Source organism: Cervus canadensis, chromosome 14 (genome assembly GCF_019320065.1).
Source record: "Cervus canadensis isolate Bull #8, Minnesota chromosome 14, ASM1932006v1, whole genome shotgun sequence".
NCBI lineage: Eukaryota > Metazoa > Chordata > Mammalia > Artiodactyla > Cervidae > Cervus > Cervus canadensis.
This window is the reverse complement of record NC_057399.1, coordinates 70,772,753-70,792,146: the sequence shown is the minus strand read 5'-3', so window position 1 is coordinate 70,792,146 and position 19,394 is coordinate 70,772,753. Positions and strand designations below refer to the sequence as shown.

The following is a 19,394-nucleotide window of genomic DNA, read 5'->3' as shown; positions in this document are numbered from 1 at the left end:
TTCCAGCAGCATAGCCCTCACCGGCCTGCTCAACCCCATGTCACATGGTCCAGAACCCACGGTTACTGTGCCCACCCTCCACCCCCACCCCAAGTCCTGAGCGGTGACCGCAAGTCAGGGACGCTGGCCTGCAGTAGAAAGCAGCCCCGGAGGGTGCACCATCTTTCGGGAAGGTTGACTTTCTGGCCACAAAGAGAATGAGAGATTTCCCAGTGGCTTGACAGGGTGGTGACCTAGTGGCAGTCCAGGCTTGTGACACCATGCTGGATGGGAAGGGGGCTCTGTGCTGCCAGCCTCCTTCTCATCCTGGCAGAAAGGTGAGCGCCAACCACTAGCGATCTGAGATGCTGCCTTCAGGGCCCCAACCCCAGAGCTGCAGGAGACTCAGTTGGTGGGGAGGGGGGAAGCCCAGGGTGGGTGTGGGTGGGTCCCCCAGATGGCACAAAGCCAAGGGCAGCCTGTGTCTGCCAGCCTGCCTGGCCACCAGCTCTCCTTGGTGTGCCAGAGCTCTCCGTGGAGAAGTGAGGTCTGCATTCTGGTCTCCGGAGTACTGTCAAGGATGGTGTGGGACGCCTGCACCCACATCAGCAGAATATCACGACTTTTGCCTTCTTATTCTCTCGGGATATAATCCCTGTGGCCTTGGTCAGCTGTGCAAGAACTGGCAGCCCTGGGAGCCACCCATGGGGGGTAGGGCTTGCAGATCGGTCTTCTAAGCGGGGGCGAGATGCTCACTCCACCTACCAGGTAGTGAGGAGCAGATCCAGAATAGGGCTCCTCCCCTGGGGCCCCCTTGAGCACATGTACATTCAATGGTCCAGGGGCTGGGAGGTGCCTTGAGCTCCAGGGAGCCCCCACCTCCGAGCTGGTCCAGCCACCACCACACAGACTTCACGTGCAGGATGAGAGCACTGCCTGCTCTCATCTCCGAGCCAGGTCCTACAGGATCCATGTGGGGCCTGGTCTGTTGCTGCCAAAAGTGATTTGTGGGTTGGGCGATGATTGTGAGCAGAAACAGTCTTAAATGCACTTAAAATGCTTCCCAGGTGGTCCCTACTCAGGGCATGGCCGCCTTAATGCTCCTCCTTGTCACAGACACGTTTAGATGGAAAAACACATGGTCCAAGGTAGGGAACGAGGGTGTGGGTGCAGGGCTGGCCTCAGGGGGGTGTAGCCTGGGGAGACCACAGTTCCCCATACTTGGTTTAATGCTCTCCTGTCATTGTCCTAAAATAATTCATAATTCTAGAACAATCTGCATTCTATGGTGGGCCCTACAGATGATGGGGCCAACCCCAGAGGGTGAAGGAGAAGAGCCCGGAAAGGGCCATCAGAGGTGTCCAGTTTCCTGGGGCTGTGCAGCCTCTGTAAAGTTCTAGCCTCCTCTGGGCCTCACTTTCTCTGACTGTGAACAAGAGAAGGGCAGGCTGGGGAGAGGAGGAGCTGGTATAGGCCTCACATTTGCACAGGTACATGCGGTATGAAGTTCACACTTCCGATTTATAATCACTGGGCAAACCTCTTCACTGCCCCATTAAATAGGTAAGAACACGGAGGCTGGGAGGTGAGAAGACTTCCCATGGTCAAACAGCTGGAGGGTGGGCATCTTGGGGTTTGGACGATGACTAACAAAGCGGCGATGGGACTCAGGAGCAAGGCAGATGCTGGCCCCACCAGGAAGCCCCAGGCCTTGCCAGCTGACCACCCCTCCCTGCTGGCACCGTTTTGCCAGGAAGGGCTTTTTGACCAACCTCTGATGAGAGTCTCCCCTGGAACTTGGGGCAGGTCGACACAGCAGGACTTGTAAAACCTGCCCCACCCACACCTTCCACCCCGAATGCTGCTGGGTGACAGGGTCCTCCCCCAACACCTAGTCCCACGTTTCTGCCTCGACAGATGTTGCCAGCACCACGTGGGGTTCTGGCCCCTCAAGTTGCCCTGGCATCACACCAGAGGGTGAGGAGCTGGGCTTTGCTCTCACAGGAGTGGGGATGGGTCCCACACTGCTCATGACATACCTGCCAAAGGTCCTGGTTGCTGCTCGCATTTGCAGAGACCCCAGGCCCCCTTCATGGCCTGTGTGTGTATATGCATGAATGTGTAGGCACAGGTATGCAGCAGATGGAAACAGAGACAGGCATGTGGGCCCAAGGCCCCATATGCTCCCACCCTGCCCCACCCCTGCAGGAGAAGATGTGCAACTAACACTCAGTGGGGACAGCGGGCTGTCCTGTTCCAAGGAGGGCCTCCTCCAGCATCTTTACAAGCAGAGCCACCAGGCATGGATGGTCTCATTCGGCACACGCAGTCACCAGCCTTTTTGTATCCTGGAAAGGCAGTCTTCAATGCTCCACACCTGGCTGGATGTGTCATTTACTCACATTTGTATGCAGAGAGAAGCAGGCCCAAGTCTCTACTTCACTTTCACTCATTCAACTGTCCACAAGCTCAGCCCTGTGTGAACACTCACACATGAACACTGGTCATACTCGTACACATTCTCAGACCCACACAGAAGCTGTGAGTGCCCTCCTGTGCGGTGGAGAACCACGCAGGTGGACGAGGGTTTCTGGTTGTCATCCCTCTCTTCTGCAGCACATTGTGGGGACATCCTGCATGCTCTGCCTCAGTCCATGCCAAATGCACGCAGCCCCTTGGCGCCAACGTAGCCCACGCCCTTGCCCCGCGATCACCTCCCATAGCCCCCAGATGCACCCATCACCAGCCTTTGTGCACCAGCCTCAGCTCCCCCGTGTACTGGAGGGTCACCTCCCACTGGCCCCCGAGGCTGCAGACCAGTCCTGGCCCCTGCAACCCAGCCAACTTCTCAATATGCAGTGAGCTGTGACCCCACTCTGGGGAGGGAGCCCCTTCCCCAAGCTCCTGCCCTCTGCCTCAGGGTGGCCCACAGCTCTCTTACACTCATCACTGCCGATCAACTCTTATGTTAACCTCCTCTGGTCCAGTCGCTGTGTGGGTGTCTCTGGATTGGACCCAGACTGATACACACATCTCTCTTACACTTAGCATGTCACATGCACATTCTCTCACACTGTTGCAGACCCACCCCCACCTCCCCCATCTTCTTGCTCATTTAGTGAGACATACCGAGCCTACCCAGCCCTAACTGCAGGCTCACCTCACCAGTGCCCCCTGGTCAGCCCTGGCCATGAGAGGCCATGCACAACTCCCCTGAGGTTCCTTTGACCTCCTTGCTACCCTCGACCGAGGATGTGCTGCCAGTCTGACCATACCAACCCAGATCCAGGCAGGTGCTTCCTAACTGGGCACCCTTGACTAGAGTGAGTGGCAGTCACCGTGGTCATCCCACACAAGGCCCCAGACAACCAATGTCCTAGGACTGCAATGTAAAAGCCAGAATTTGGGGCTCTCAAGAAAAAAACACATGGCAAGATGGTCTGATCTAAGAACTGAGTGGGGTGACAATAGTGCCCACATGTGTGTGCAAGGCAGTACCTTCCCGCAGAATCCACTCACCGGGCAGCCCTGCTCCTGCCTGTGACGAGCACCAGATCCTGCAGATGACAGTTTTATTATGGCCCAGCACAATCTCCTTAACAGACGGTGGTTTCCTAATGCCATCACTTCTGCAGGAACAGGAAGCAGACCTCATGGACTCCTCCCCAGGGACTGCCCCTCTCCCTGAGGGCCAGCTGTCCCTGTGGAGGGTCCCCCTAGCCCCACCGCCCAGACAGCAACTTTTGGCACCATTATCCTCTCCTCGTCCACCCCATGCCCCTCTTCTCATATCCTGTTCACATTTTCTCTTTATTCTAGTTGAATATTTGACATGTACAAGCAGTATATTTTGCAGAACATTTATGTCAAAATAGTGTTCTGCAACAGACACTCATGAACCTGTGGCCAACTTAACTGGACGTTTAGCAACAGTGCTGCCCCTCCCACACGCCCCTTCCACCTCATACACTCACAGAAACATGAATCTGGGTCTTTGTTTCCCTTGCCCCTCTTTTTAAAACACTTTTACCTTATTCTTGAAAGGCACTTCTGCTGGGCAGAGAATTCTGTGTGTGTGAGTGTTCAGTCATGTCCAACTCTTTTGTGACCCCATGGACTGTAGCCTGCCAGGCTCCTCTGTCCATGGAATTTTCCAGGCAAGAATATCTGGAGGGAGTTGCCATTTTCTCCTCCAGGGGATTTTCCCGACCCAGGGATTGAATCTGCATCTCCTGCATTGGCAAGCAGACCCTTTATCAACTGTGCCAACTGGGAAGCCCACTTGGGAAGCCCTGAGACTTCTACAGGACAGTTATTCTGTCCTTCAAAAGCGTGATTCTGCTGTCCTGCTTCTGAGAGCTCTGTACTCGTTCTGATGATTCCCTTCTTGGTTCTCTCTTCTCTCTGGTTGCTTCAGGACCTCCTGTGTTTGGTGCTTTCCTATTTCATTCTGATGAGCCAGCCTGCTCACCCCCATGTGGGTTTCCTCCGTCTCAGCTTATCTTCTAGGTGTTCTCTCCAGAGCATCCTTCAGCAAATGGCAGCCAGTCCCACAGCTCGAATGGCTGCCTCTGGGCCAAGGAATGCCACGTTCACCAGCCCTGACCTCCACCCAAGTACCAGAGACATCCGTACCAACTCGCTCCATCCTCTCCCTCATCTCAGTTCAGCTTAGAGGACCACCTAGCTTCCCTGAGCCCACTCTTTTTTTTTTTTTGGCTGTACTGGATCTTAGTTGTGGCATGCAAGATTTAAGTTCCTGGACCAGGACTGAAGCCAGGCCCCCTGCTTTGGGAGCACAGAGTCTTAGTCACTGGACCACCAGGGAAGTCCCTCCTTGAGACCACTCTTGACCCCATAGGCCACTTGCCCCAGAGCAGCCAGGGTCAGTCAGATCATGTCACAATCTGTCTGAAACAACAAACTAGTGAGTGAAACAACAAATGAATCCAGGAAGGAACAAACTAATACATAAATGGTTTTAAGCACAGAGTGGCGGGGGGAAGGTGGGCGGGAGGTTAACAGCTGGGCACATTTGGAAAACAGTGAGACTTTGGGATAGGAGAGGGGGCAGGGTATCAGAGAGATGGGTGATATCACCTTGGTCAAGACCCCCTGGCTTGGTCTGATAGGCACAGGGAGCCACAGGTGGGTGGCCAGTGGCAGGATGAGTGCAATGGAGCCTCACGGATGCCCCTCCCCGCCCCATGAGGCTCACGTGGGGCACACAGCACCCTCTAGTGCACGACCTGCCTGGGTGAGGCCAGAGTTGGCATTGAGCAAAGAAACCCTGAGGACACCTAAGAACAAAATCACTGACCACGGCTCAGGAAATGATGGCCTGGTAACTGAGGAACACTGCCAACTGGGAGACATTAGGCAGAATGACACACACATGCACACACACACATGTGCACTCTCAGGCAGGGTCACCCTGTAGGATGCTCCACACACCCCACGATCTCCATTTTTTGTCCCAGATGGAGGCTGGTTTTGCAAGGGATTGTAATGTAATTTTGGCTTTTTAGGAAAAAAGCACAGGTCAGGAGAACCAGTGCCTATGAGCGCAGAGAGGGCCCTGCAGGCCAGCCCCACTTTGGCCATAAATGGGGCTGATGGTATGCTCAGTACCTCCTGTGTGTGGCCATAAAACCATCACCACCATCACCACCATTACCCAACCACAATCACCACCCCCAGCTACACCATTACCACTACCATGATCACCACTCTCCCCACAAGCACCATCACCTTCACCCCCCTCACCTACACAGCATCACCACCACCATCACTAACTTCACCTGAACTCCAGGCCCCCACTATATTATCATCCCCACACCCTAACCACTACTGACACCATCACCACCCTCCCCACAACCATCACCTCACACCTTCACCCACCAGCTTCACCACTACTGCTGACCATGCCTACACCATCACCACCCACCATCACTCCACCCTCCAACCATCGCCACCATCATCACTCTGCTAGGCATCCAGAGGCTTCCAAATGAAGCAGCTTTGCCAGGTTTGACCCACATAAGATGTGGGAAGAAAGCTGGACTGGAAAGACCCACAAAGCCAGCCCGGGCCTGTCCTGTTCACTGCTGCATTCCCAGAACCTTGCCTGATGCCTGGCACAGAGCAGGCGAGAAGGGAAGGCCTGGGTGGCCCTTTGAGAGCCAGCCACCTCTGTTCACGGGTCCTGGGCTCAGCTTAGATGTCACAAGCCAGTGCCTCCTTGCAGGGAATATGACAGCTTGCCCCAGTCCTCATGCTGGGAACTGAAGCCTCTCTACAAAATCATCAAGAAAACTCTGGCCTGTGCAGGTGTACCCAAAGCTGAACAGCTAAGTGCATACATGGGTGGTGAATACAAGCCAGGGCTAGCTACTTTACTTGGTGCCCAGTGAGGACACTAATCACCATGAGAGCAGCCTCAATTCCAGTCTTAAATTCCCTCTTCCCAAATGCTGCCAGCAGCCCTCAGTGGACAGCCTGTGTGCCACTGTGGCCACAAGGCTGAGTGGCCTTCCTGGCCCGGACTGGGCACACAACAAAGGCCAGCTGGCACAGAGGCCTGGCACACAAGGAGGAGTGAGCAGCCACCCTGGCACACCCTGGATGCCTGGGGCTCTCCACGCTCCTGAGGATTCTGTCTAGTGCAGAGCCCAGGCACCTGCCTGCCTGTCTGGTCAGGGACTTCACACATAGCCCAGCTCTGCAGGCCTTCCCTCCATCATCCCTTCAGACTGAGCCTCATCGTGTGGTCCACGGTGGGCAGGGCAGGCAATCACATGCAGGGGTACTGTGTCTCCCCACACACCTGTCTGCGTGGGCCCTGCCTGGACAGGGTGGCTGGTGGCCTGGAGAGAGGAGGAGAAACCCGAGGGCCAGGCCTTGCCTCAGAGGCACCACAGACCTGTACGTACAGGTACATTCCTCCACACGTGAAAAGCTCTGACTTGCCCACCTTACCCGAGCTCTTACTGTAGACCTCAGTCTCCCCGTCTGTTTCCCAATTCTGAGGAAGAGAATTCACTTCTTGCTCTCAGAATGGAACTGCAACCAGGCCTAGGTCTCCTGACAACCCCCTCCTCTGCCATGCCATCTATGTAGTCCTCTGCTGATGGGCAGGAAGGGGTCAGGGTGTGGCTGAAGTTTGGGGTAGTGAGGTGTGCAGATGAGATCTGCAGCCCAGCTGCATGGAGCCAGCAGCCCAAATTCCTCCCTTGTGCCCAGGCCCCAACCTTCTGTTCCCAGAGGCCTGAGGGCCAGGCTGCACCTAGCAGGCACCCGTGGCCACCACCCACATCCCCACCCACCCGGACCAGCTGCAACAGCTTCGCTCAGATGATGGACACTCATGCCCAAATGTGATTTCCCAGCTGCCGCTGAGTTACTCACCAGCCTCACTAGCAGTTCCTTCCAGCTTCTATGCAAAGGAAACTGCGAATTAGGTTACAATTAATTTCTTTACCCAGGGCAAAGCCTGACTGGAAAAAGACTGGCCACCCAAGTGGCCTGATGATGACTGTTCTGCAGGTCACCAGGCTCCCTTGGCTCTGGGGTTCCTGTGCTTTGTAACCCCAGCCAACGGCAGGTGTATCAGCCCCGGCCTGGTCAGGTCAGCCCTGGCGACTGGCCAGGACATCCCAGGCTTTGACTCTGGTGCTGCTGCCCAGCAACTGTCCCCCTCTCACCCAGCAGGGCACTATGACTCAGATCTCAACAAATGTGTCACCTCATTGGACCTCCTTGAACAGCCATGGTCCTGCCCCTTTCTGCCCCTCCCCCCAGCACCGGTCTCGCCCAGCCCAGGTTTACCATTAACCAGCAAGGGGCTTCCCCGAAGGTTCATCAGGTAAAGAATCTGCCTGTGATGCAGGAGACACAGGTTCGATCCTTGGCTCGGGAAGATCCCCTGGAGGAGGAAATGGCAACCTACTCCAGTATTCTTGCCTGGAGAATCCCATGGACAGAGGAGTCTGATGGGCTACAGTCTATGGCATTGCAAAGAGTTGGATTTAACTCAGCAAGAGTGAGACTTCTTTATTGGGTTCGCCAAAAAGGTCGTTTGAGTTTTTAATGCATGATATTACAGAAAAACCCAAACGAACTTTTTGGCAAGCCAATGCATTCTTCCCGAGAGGCTCTATTCCAAATGCTTCACGTGCATCACCCTACTAATGGACATGACAACTGCCAGAGGTAAGGACAACTTCTGGTTCCTGTCTTAGAGCAAGGAAACCAAGGCAGAGAGAGGCTACCTTGCCCAAGGCTGTACAGAGTGAGTGAGCCAGGACTTAAGGGTTCTACTCTTAGGTATACATGGCCACCAGGCTCCTCTGCTCGGTGACGGCTGTGCACACACATGTGGAAAAGCCAGGGCACCATGACCTGGGACTCCAGGCCACCCATCCACCTGCTTGCTGACCAGGTGGAAAATGCAACCTAAATAATCCTCCATAGTCTTCTTCAGTCTCCTCAAAAATGCAGGTGCCCTTAAAAGTCTCCTCGTGGAAATTTGCTCTTTCATATCTCAGTGAAACAGAGCAAAGGCCCAGGAAGGCGTGAACAGGGGGGAGTTTGCTCAGCCAGCGCTGTCCAACAGGGACAGACATGGTCAAGGCTGCTGAGTGTGCAGGTACCTGGGGATGCTGGGGGCCTGATGTGCCCATGCCCCCTGGACACAGGACTGAGCCTTGAGGGGTCCTTTTCTTTGCTGCTGTTAGATCCTACTATTCGATACCTGGGTTGGGAAGATCCCCTGGAGGAGGAAATGGCAACCCACGCCAGTATTCTTGCCTGGAGAATCCCATGGACAGAGGAGCCTGGAGGGCTAGAGTCCATGTGGTTGCAAAGAGTAGGATACAACTGAGCATGTGTGCGTGCACACGTGCACATGCATGCACGTACACACACACATTTCACCTTCAGAAGTGAGTCTAGATACAAAGGAGAGATTTCAGTGTGACTCGTGAAAGCAGAGAGACAAGTGCAGAGCCAGGCCCAGGCCACGCTCCTTCTCTGTCTTCCTGCATGGCCCACTCAGTGCTCAGCCTCTCTGCATCTGTTCCCAGCTGTGAACAAGGACAGGGACCCTCCCTGGAAGGGCTGCTGGGACCAAGCACCTACTGGTGGGAGCCAGAGCCACTTCTCCTCTTTTCTCCCTCTCTTTTTTTTTTTTTGCAAAGAACTTGTGGTTTATTAAAGACAACTTGTCGTCAGCAGCATTTATTCAAAGAACAAAACAAATGAAAAAATAAAATCAGACTAACATTCTGACCCTTAGAGTGAGACTAACTGAATTCATTCAGCCCAGTGTCCAGAATCCTAGGGGCAGCTTCCCAAGGAGGAAGCCTTGGAGTCTCGGGGTCTCTTGGCACCTCCCTTGAGAGTCTTGCCGGGGGGTGGGGGCGTGGAAATTGCCAAGGGTAATTCTTCCCTTTGGAGGAGTTCAGTCTAACCTGGGTATGGTCCCTGTGCTCTTTTGACCTTCATCACAAAGTCAAGGAGAGGACACTGGACCCAGGTCTGCCACTGAGGCAAATCAGATGCAGTGATGCAGGACGGTCCCAGGAAAGAGGAGGGCAGAGGGACAGGCGAGAGGGAATGCACTGGGGTCCTGGTCAGTGTCTGCTGGGTCACAGGCTGCGGCCCCAGCCTCGGGCTGTGAAGGGATCACGCAGGGGCTGACCACCAGCAGACGAGTTCTGGTACAAGGGTGACCCAGGCTGCTGGGAGGATGTGTGTTTCTGCCTCATACTGGTGTGGTGTCTTTACACACTAGTTCTCCCTTACACTCAGTTCTACCACAGAGCTCAGAGCTCCCCCAGCCAGGACCTTCTGGAAAACCAGGAAGGTCCCAGAAGGCAGGGAGAGAGGATGCTGATTGACTCTGGAAGGTCAGGAAGACCATGTCTCCAACCTGCTTCCTCCTTTCCAGCCTTACCCTTCATTTCCAAACCAAGCACTTGCCAACCTGCAATAAATAACCAGGAGTCTGAATAAAGAGCAAAAATCTCCCAGATACTGTGTGGGAAGAGGAAGAAAAAGGGAAGCATACAAAGTCCCAGAAGCATCCACAGGACAGCCTGGCAAGGAGCCGCCTCCTCCCTGACTCCTGAATGAGACCTCCTTGGGCCCACAAAGGCTTCCTGATAACCCCCCAGTCAAGATCTTCCCACCCTGAGCAGGGTCCCAGCACTCGTGCAGCTTCTGGGTGCGAGGGGTGTGGCACACTGCTTTGGTACATTCTGCTGTCCCAGGAAAACAGCTTCAAGGAACTGGCAGTACGACATCACATAGCTGCAATCATGGTAATCAACTTACGCCAGATCAGCCTGGTTATTTTTAGAGTCTGGATTGAGGTGAAGAGTTGACTCGTTGGAAAAGACCCTGATGCTAGGAGGGATTGGGGTCAGGAGGAGAAGGGGACGACAGAGGATGAGATGTCTGGATGGCATCACTGACTCGATGGGCATGAATTTGAGTAAACTCCGGGAGTTGGTGATGGACAGGGAGGCCTGGCGTGCTGCGATTCATGAGGTCGCAAAGAATCGGACACAACTGAGCGACTGAACTGAACTGAACCGAAGACAGGGCAGCCCTGGGTTCTTCTATTGCTCAGTCCTGCCTTGTCAAGTGGGCTGAGTAGGTCACTGGTCCCCAGAACCTTGCATCTTCCTCCCCAGCCCCAGATCTTCTACAGAATGATCCTTGGGCACTGGCATCTCACTTATAAGAAGGGACACCATTGCTTCTGGGACATTTGAGCTCAATGTGGCTTTAAGGTCTCTGTCTTCTGAGACTATCCTTAGGGTCCCAGTGGGGTCACAATGACTCAACCCCACAGAAGGACACTGGATGAAGCCATGTCCTCTTCAAAAGGGACCTGGGGTTCAGACACTGAAATGTCTCTGGCCAAAAGCTGCTTCTTGGCAACACCTGGTGGAAATTTGATAAAGCAAAGTAAACTCAACAACAAAAGAAGGTCCACCCAATTGAAACAGGGGCAAAATAGTTGCTTCCCCCCAAAAGATACAAATGGCCAAGAAGGAAGTAAAAAGACTCTCAGCATCACTGATAATTAAGAAAAAGCAAATCAAAACCATAGGTGAGGACACTGCTTGTATCCAAGAAGATTGATACAATTTAAAAATATAAACAGAAACTAACATGTGTTGGTGAGGATGTGGTAAAACTAGAACTCTCACACACAGCTGGTAAAATTGTAAAATGTTTCAGTTGTTATCAGAAAATAGCTTGGCAGTTCCTCAGAAAAGAGCTTGGCAGTTCCTCAGAAAAGTTGAAATTATCACATGACCCAGCAATTCTACCCCAAAATAAACACCTAAGAGAACTGAAAACAGGGATTCAAACAGATACTCACACAAAAATATCCACAGCAGCATTATTCACAAAAGTCAAAAGATGTAAACAACCCAAATGTCCACCAAGAGATGAATGAATAAATAAATGTGATACATGTTGCATTGGCCCTAAAGTTCATAAACCCAAACAAACTTCCTGGCCAACCCAATACATGCAATGTAATATTACTCACCCTTAAAAAGGAATGAAATACCAATACATGCTACAACACGGATATACCTCCAACCAAGTAAAAGGAGCCTGATACAAATGAAAGGTCAATTTATTTTAAATATCCAAAATAGACAAGCCCATAGAGACAGGTGCAGAGTGGCAGTTACCAGGGGCTAGTGTGGGGGGACTAGGCGCACTGCCTAATGGGTATGGGGTTTTCTTTGGGGGGTTAACAATAATGTTCTGGAACTACACAGGGGTGATGAATATGCAATGCTGTGAATGTACTAAATCCCACTCAACTGTTCACTCTAATTTTGTTATGTGAATTTCATACCTCAAAAGAAGTGAATTTTAATTGTTTACCACCCTGTTCTTCCCCCCATCTCCGCAGGAGAGACCACCCTGGAAGAGGCAGGGGCACAAGTGCAGAGCGGACCCCAGGAGCCTGCACAGGTGCCCCAGTGTGCATCCCACCAAACCACCATGCTCTCCTCTGCACACTGGCTTCTCTTGCAGAGAAAAGGACCCTGTGATGGGATTCCAGCCTGTGGAAATGGGCAAAGAGCCCAGGGCCCTAGAAACCCGACTCCTCAGAGCTCTGGGCCCCTCTTGTGCACACAGTCAGGTGTGGAGTGGCTGCCAAGGGCAGGGGGCGGGGAGCAGGAGACAAATGAACAGTGTTGAGACGTTGAGACTGGGGGTTTCTGTCACCCCCAAGTTCATAGTCTTTCCTGCTCACATAGGTACAGGGGATAGGAGGCTGCAGAAGAAGATTCAAGAGGGTCCCAGGGGAGACTTCTCAAGGCTCTGTGGAGTCACATGTGTGATCTCCTGTAAAGATCCCCTGCAGGTGCCAATCTGATGAGGAGGCTCAACCCAGTGGCAAAGCATGTGCTCACAGCACAGAGTACACGGTCACCTTGCACCCATGTCATGGCCAAGAGGTGGCGGAATGGAGTGCTGATTCCATCCTTTCTCCTTCCCAGAAAGAAAAAAAAAGAGCATCAGATGCACCATGGACAATGCTGGAAAGGCAGGATAGGGGAGGAGGGAAGGAGAAAGCACACTCTGAACCAGCCCCTCAGCTTCTGGGTCTTTCCCTGTTTCACCGTATCTGTGTCTTTGACTGTTTCAGGGGTAGAAAAACTTGAGAAAGAAACTCCATAAACTCTTTCCCTCCACTCGGACTCCCACCACCACGCTGTGCACCCCAGATCGCCCCCCACCCCCACACCTGTCTCACTCTCAGGTTCTGGCACACAGAACATATATCTTCCCAAGCATTTTCCAGGCTGTTAGTTAAAGCTTAGGAACTTATAGTTTTTCTTTTCCTTTTTTTTTTTTGTTTAATTAAAGCTTAGGAACTTACATGGTTTCTTTCCCCCTTTTGCTAAGACTAAGAACCACTGGAGTTTTCTGGCAATCCCATAGGCAGGAATGGGGGACTAGAACCAGTTCTGATGTCCATTGTCTCACCAGAGAGGTTCTGACTGTTTCAGAAGCCAAATTGTTTCTTCAATCACAGGGCAGTCAGAGCTGGTAATCAGGGCACAGCTTGGAGCTCTGCCTCCCTCTCCCGGCCACCCTGCCCCTTAGATACTTCTCTGGAGCCCAGGGCCCTGTGGAACCCAGACAGTAGCTCCCAGGTCAGAAGAGTGAAGGCTTAAGATGGGGATAAAGTAAAGTCCCAGTACCTGAATCTGGGGGCAGTGGGCTGGGGCCCCCAGGACGTGGGTCTGCAGGGGCAGGGGTGTCTTCCCTGAGTGGGTCCCAGAACTGATCCCTGCCTGCCACAGAGGCCCCCAGTCCCACTAGGTATCCTTGATGTCATGGAGAGCCTGCATCGGCCGGACCAACAGGTGGGCACACACCTGTCCAGGTGCACAGGTGACCTTTCTACAGTGGTGCCTTGGCTGCTATACTCTGTGGAGCCGCTCACCAGGCAAAAGCAAACAGAGGTGTTTGCTCAGGGCTGGCCACCTGCTCTCCTTGAGGGCCCAGGTGGTGCCTGATCTGCCTTCCCCAAGCTCCTGCTGGCGTCATCACACCCACAACCATGCTTTCTAGGGGGTATCAGTTCTACCTCCCTGCTCTCTCTCGCCCCACCCTACCTTGCCCAGGGTCTTGCAGTGGACAGCTGATAGGGCCACTGGCTTTCAGGCTCCAGCCTCAGGGACAGGTGCCAGGGGCTCCCACAATTACCCAGCTGTGAGGCCAGAGCTTGATGGAAGCCCAGGTCTCGTCTGGTCCAGAGCTTGGGAAGGCGGATGGTGGGAGAATTGGGAGGTGAAGCCAGGCAGGAAGTGGGCCCCGTCCACAGGGGCTCCCAGGGCTTCAGCCCAAAGAGGACAATACCCTCAGGTCCTCTCAGGTATGGCGGAGCTCTGTCTTGGGAGCCACAGCCTCCCTTGAGCATGGGAACACGGGGGTCGGGGAGGGGGACCTGCGCTGCCAGTCCGCTGCTCTGGGGTAGGGAGGGAAAGCCATGTGGGCTCTGGAGGCCTGAGTCTTCATACCCCTTCAAGCCCCTCTGAGACTACCCAGGTCATGGCCCTGGGTGATCTCTCTGAGTCACACCAACCCCCCAGTCTTCCAGGAGCTGAAGCATGCCCACCCATAAAGCATAGCACTCTGCCCTTGAAGACCCAGGGGAAGCAAGTGAGAAGGCAGGAGGGAGGGAGGGAGGGGGATGTCCTCCACTGCCTTCACACCCTGTGGCCCAAGCCCAGAAGGGCCCCTTTCCTGCCTGGCAGCCCACCATCCCTGCTTCCACCCGGCCCCACAGCCTGCCTTCTGCCATGCACTTCCATTTGATATCACACACACACATTTGAGATAAATGACAGCTTGGCGCTTCCTTTACTGCCCATTTCTCCTATATGGAGACAGCTCTGAGGTCAAAGTCACCTTCTGCATTCTCCCCGGGTGCACCCCTAGTCCTGGAGAAGCTGCCTGGGTAGCAGGTGGTCCCTCGGAGCGTGTATGTGGGCTGCTCACCAGTACTGTTATTGTTACTATTAAGTCACTCTCTCAGAAAAACAATTGCAGAAATCAGGAGGAAGAAGAGAAAGAAATGAAGAGGAGAAGATGAGGGACTGGAGCCTGAACACAACCCCCACATGAGGAAGTGTCCTCCCCCACATCCACAGGAAGGGGGTGGGTCTCCAGAGTGGAGACTAGCCACTTCTTCAGGATAGAAGGAAGCAATACCGTTGTTGGGGGGCACTTCTCCGGCTCTGCCTCTTTCCTGGGGAGCCCAGTGGGCACTTTCTTCTCCCAGAATGTCCTGGAGTCCAGGTAAGGAGACACAGTCATACCCATGTGCCCTGAAGCCCAGCCCCTGCCCTCCCCCACTCCTCAGCACAGTGGCTTCTGTCAGGTTCTAGGTCCCCAGGCAGAGGCGGGTACAAGGGTCACACTCTCAGCCTACACCACTAGCACGCTCCCTCCCCTGGGGCCAGTTATGACAGGATCCCACCTGGAGGCAGTTCCTGGACCTGTAGGACTCCCAGACATCAGCTACAGTAGCAGTCCCATCTGAGAATCAGCCAGAGTCCTGCGGGCTCCTGACTCAGGTGTTGGGGAGCATGGCAGCACACTTCCGTCCCAGACCCAGGCCAGGCTGTCCCTCGGGCCCCTGGAGCACCCCACCAGAGGGTGACCAGTGGGTGAGCAGACTCAGGGCCACCTTCCCCACACCCATCCCCGGACTCCTCCTGAGCCCTGTTGCAGGTCCCCACCACCGCTGGCCCAGAGGAGGGGCTTGCTGAAAACCAGAGGACCAGGGCCACAGAGTCATGAAGTCCTCTTCACGGGCTCAGGTACACGGGCTGTGGGAGCCTCAGTTTTCTTACCTATGAAATGGGAATACAAGGCCACATCCCTCAGGGTTTCAGGAGGATACAGTGAGTAGCAGACAGGCGGTGCTGAGCACAGGATCAGCATGCTGTGGGCCCCCTGGGGTGGCTGTTGCTGGCATCACCTTATCCAGTTAAGACCAATAGGCAGAGGGCACCTCTTTTGGGTCACAGGGGGAGAAGCCCTCAGGCAAGGCAGCAGTTTCCTGCCCCCCCCACCCCACTTCCGCTTGGCACCCCATACTTCAGGTTAACAGATCCCATAATTTTTCATTTGTTTTCTCCTCCCCTGGCTAAAAGGCCATTAGCACCCCATTAGGTAAAAGAATCCCATTTTCTTCACACCACCAAGGAAACAGTGATTTACTTAGCCATCCTTAATGCAATTCTGCAGAATAAAGGCAATTTTGCAATGGTCTCAATAAACTTCCCCATTTGCTCTCTGCTTGCAGACCCTACTCTTAGGAGCCTACCAGCTGACCCAGCCCCTTGCTCCCTCAGAAGGCTGGACTCTGCTAGGGCCCAGGACAGTCAGTGTGGAGCACAGGCAGCTCTCAGAGGCCAGAAGGGCTTAGGGGGACCCAGGTGAGCCTGATGAAGCACACCACCACTCGTCCCTGGCCAGAGAGGGAAGGGGCAGAAAGAGAAACAAAGAGGTCGGCAGAGCAGTCTTCCTGGCTGAGGGGCTGTGCTGGCACCTGCTGGTCCCAGCAAAAGTGGCACACCCAGGTCCAACTGCAGAGGGGCAGGGCCCACAGCCTGGAGAGCAGGCTGGAAGTCATGGCCAGTACTGGGAGTGAGAGGCCCCAGGGGCGTGCAGGCACAGGGGGCAGGTCTCTCCTTGTGGGCAGAGGTACTGAGCAAAACGGGAACCCAGAAGCCAGGCCAGGAAGATGGGAGGTGCGAGGCCTCATGAGGAAGAGCAGGGAGAAGGTGCTGGGTGAGCAGTCAGCCTGAGACATTCAGGGAGAGCCCTGGAAGCTGGGAATCAGTCTCTTCATCCATGCCACGGGGACATCTGTACCTGCACTGGAGCAGTAAAACGCCACACACTCTTCTGAGAACAACTTCTAGATGGGTCCAGGATGCCCCAGGTGGACAGGCTGTGCCCCCTGGGTGTGAATAGGGAGGAGCAGGTGTCCCTGTGTATACACATGGGGGTCACAATGTGTGGGAGTAGCAGGGAGGGGGGCTGGGTTTCCCAGATAAGGGTGTAGTGTGAGGGGCCGAGCATGGGTGTGAGTGTGTCCACAGGCCTCATGATCACATATCCTTGAGAAAGGGCAGTGGTGTCTCGGTGATCACCAAGAGTGAGCATGAGAGTGTGTGAGCATGGATTCAAGAGTGTGTGTGTGTGCCCATGTGTGCCCTCACACAGATACCAGAGTGTGGGTGAGGAGTACTGCCCTACTCTGGGAGTCTGTGTCTGGGATGGCGCCTTTTTCTGAAGGCGTGTGAATTCTTACACAATGAGAGTGTGTACACATGGAGAGGGGCACACACTAGGGGTCTGGTGATGTCCTATGACCTTGGTCTGAGCACCCCTGAGCCCTCTAGCCCATCCCTGCCAGCTCTGAGGCAGTGCTTTCCTTCCCCAACACTGGGGTCCAGGCCACTGCCGCTCCATCTGGTTGCCTCCCTACCCTGCCTCTCATCAGTCATCCAGCACAGAAGAGAGCTTCCAGTCTGGGGGAGGTAGGTCTAGGCCAGCAGGGAGGGCTTTCATCCCCTAGAGACCCAGCCCATACCCCAGGTAAGAGGCACGGCCACTGAAGGGCTGCATCCAAAGGGGCCGCCCTGAGGCCGGGCTACTCCCAGCCTGGGTGAGTCCCGGAGCAGTGGCCCTGGCTCACTTGCGGCAGTCTGGAGCGCCACACTGAGAGAGCTCCAGAACTGCCACTCTGAGTAGTGTGCCCGCAGGCCTCTCCAAACGCCCAGCTGTCTCCTCCTGAGTACCGCGGGGCCACCTCTCCACTCTCAGTGTCGTCAATCAGTTTCTTACTCATCCTGTTGGAAGAGTGGGTGGGGCAGGAGACCTGCTTTCCCTGGATTGGAGGGCCTTTCTCCCACCACCCAACTCCTTAAGTCCAGGCTGTGAAAAAGCCACTTGCATTCCTACCAAGTGTCACAGGTCCATGCTAGCAGCCCCGCTCCCAGTCCAGTCCTCCTAGCCTCAGCTGGACACCTTGGCTAAGCACAGGAGAGGCATGGGAAGTCCTCTTCTAGGTTCTGAGGCCACCAAGTCCACCCTGGCTTCGGCCTCTCACCTGATCACCCACCCATTACTACAAAGTTGCAACGCAGAGTTACAAGAGATCTTCTGAAGGCCTTGTCTGTGTTTACTTCTGCGGAGTCTTCATCCTTCTTCTGTCTGTTTCCGCCTCACAGCACCCTGACCCCAGACTCCCAATGCTTCCCCCATTCTTCCCGGGGGCATGGGAAGGATTTCTCCCCTGCCTTTCCTGTGATGGGCTGGGGGCCCATCCTAGTGTAAGTATCTGACTCTTGAGTTTAGGATCCAGTCATACAAATGAAACCTTGGGCAGGCCTGTGAACCCACCGTCTGTGCAGGACCCAGGGCCAGAAGCAGGGAACCACTCACTGCCTCTTGTATTCCCAAAGGCTGAAGGGAAAGGTGGGGAAGGGTGGTGGGGGCTACTCTCAGAGGGAAATTTAGTACATACATATAAGTATTTAAGAAAAAGAAATCAGGGACAATTTGAGAGAAACTAAAATTCGTGGCCACGGGGGGGCAGGGGGTAAGGAGCAGATTCCACAGCCTTGGGGTTCATTCATCTGTTGAGAGTTTTGGAGGTGGGGGCAGTGACCAGCCTCTGCAAAGCCACTTCGAATCCTCCCAGCACTGATGCTGACAACACACAGCCCTACTCCACTCCAGGATGGTAAAAGCGCTTGGTGCATGTTGGCCCCGAACTGTCAAATGGTGCCAAAGGCCGCACCTTCAGGTACCCCTGCGGGGCAGCAACAGGGGACTCTAAAGAAGCGGGTGGGACTGGAGCCAGGGCCGGTGGCGCTGGGCCAGCCTGAGCGGGCCCTCGAGGGCAGCCTCCCTAAAAACCACAGGCTTGGGGGATTTTTAAGAAGTAGGGTGGCAAAAACTCACAAGGAAAAGCAACCGTTTTAAAAAGATCAGATCCCCTCCGCTCTCACCTGAGAGAGGATATCAGAGCTGGAGGAGAAACGCACTGACGTGGAGTGTGACAAGGAAACCAAAATGGAGCAATCGTTTACAGAAACACAACTCCTCCTGCCCCAGTGGCAGGCTTTTTAGGGCTACCTTACCCGTCCTCCCCTACCTGCACCGAAACGCCAACAAGATCCGCTTGGTTCCCCCCGAGACGCTGCTGTGGCCCGAGGCGCAACCAGGCAGGCGAGCGTGGCTGCGACTCAGGCCCTGGGCACAGGCGCCTGGCCCGTGTCCGGCTCCGGCCGAGACCCACCCAGCCTGGGGCCCGAGGCGCGCTGCCTGCCACACCACCCCACTCCCAGTGGAGCCCAAGTGGCCAGTAACTGCCTGGCCCGCTGCCCGCCGCGAACAGAAAGGCATTTTCAAACGCGTCCACTCCACCGCGCGGCTCCAACTTCACCCCGGCCGCTGCGGGCACCAGTCCTCGACAGAACTCACCTTCCCCGAGCAGGGGCAGCAGCAGAAGCAGCAACCGCAGCCCCACGGCGCTGGCCGTCGCCTTCGCCATCGCCAATGGATGCTGCGGCTGCGGCGAGAGGGCCGCTTCCTTGGGCTGGGGGGCTCAGCAGCGGGGTGCGGCGCTCAGCACCGCCCGTCCTGGAGCAGAGGACACAGTGAACACTGCGGGCACCGAGCGTCAGGGCGCGGGCTCCACGGCACTCTCCGCAGCTGTGCTCGGGGCTCGGAGCACATGACTGAGGCGGGGAGGGCGCGGGCTGCGCACGAGGCGAGAGCAGGGGCGGGGCGGGGCAGTGAGGGCCGTGTGGGGCGGGGGGCGGGGTGGCGGGGGGGCGGGG

General features: G+C 55.1%; 1 protein-coding gene across 3 annotated transcripts in view; it reads right to left on the bottom strand.

Annotated features, from left to right (window-relative positions):
• The window catches only part of LOC122453092 (proto-oncogene tyrosine-protein kinase receptor Ret-like), a 30,319-nt gene that overhangs the window by 10,199 nt on the left and 726 nt on the right, over positions 1-19,394 (bottom strand). The window contains exon 2 of one of the 3 annotated variants that reach the window (XM_043486946.1): positions 19,036-19,194. The exons of 1 other annotated variant lie outside the window; for it this stretch is intronic. In XM_043486946.1, the coding sequence (XP_043342881.1) occupies positions 19,036-19,105 (70 nt within the window). In that variant the 5' untranslated portion in view covers positions 19,106-19,194. Of the gene's footprint in view, positions 1-19,035; positions 19,345-19,394 lie in introns of those variants that run through there. One more of the 3 variants, XM_043486945.1, reaches the window with a different exon arrangement.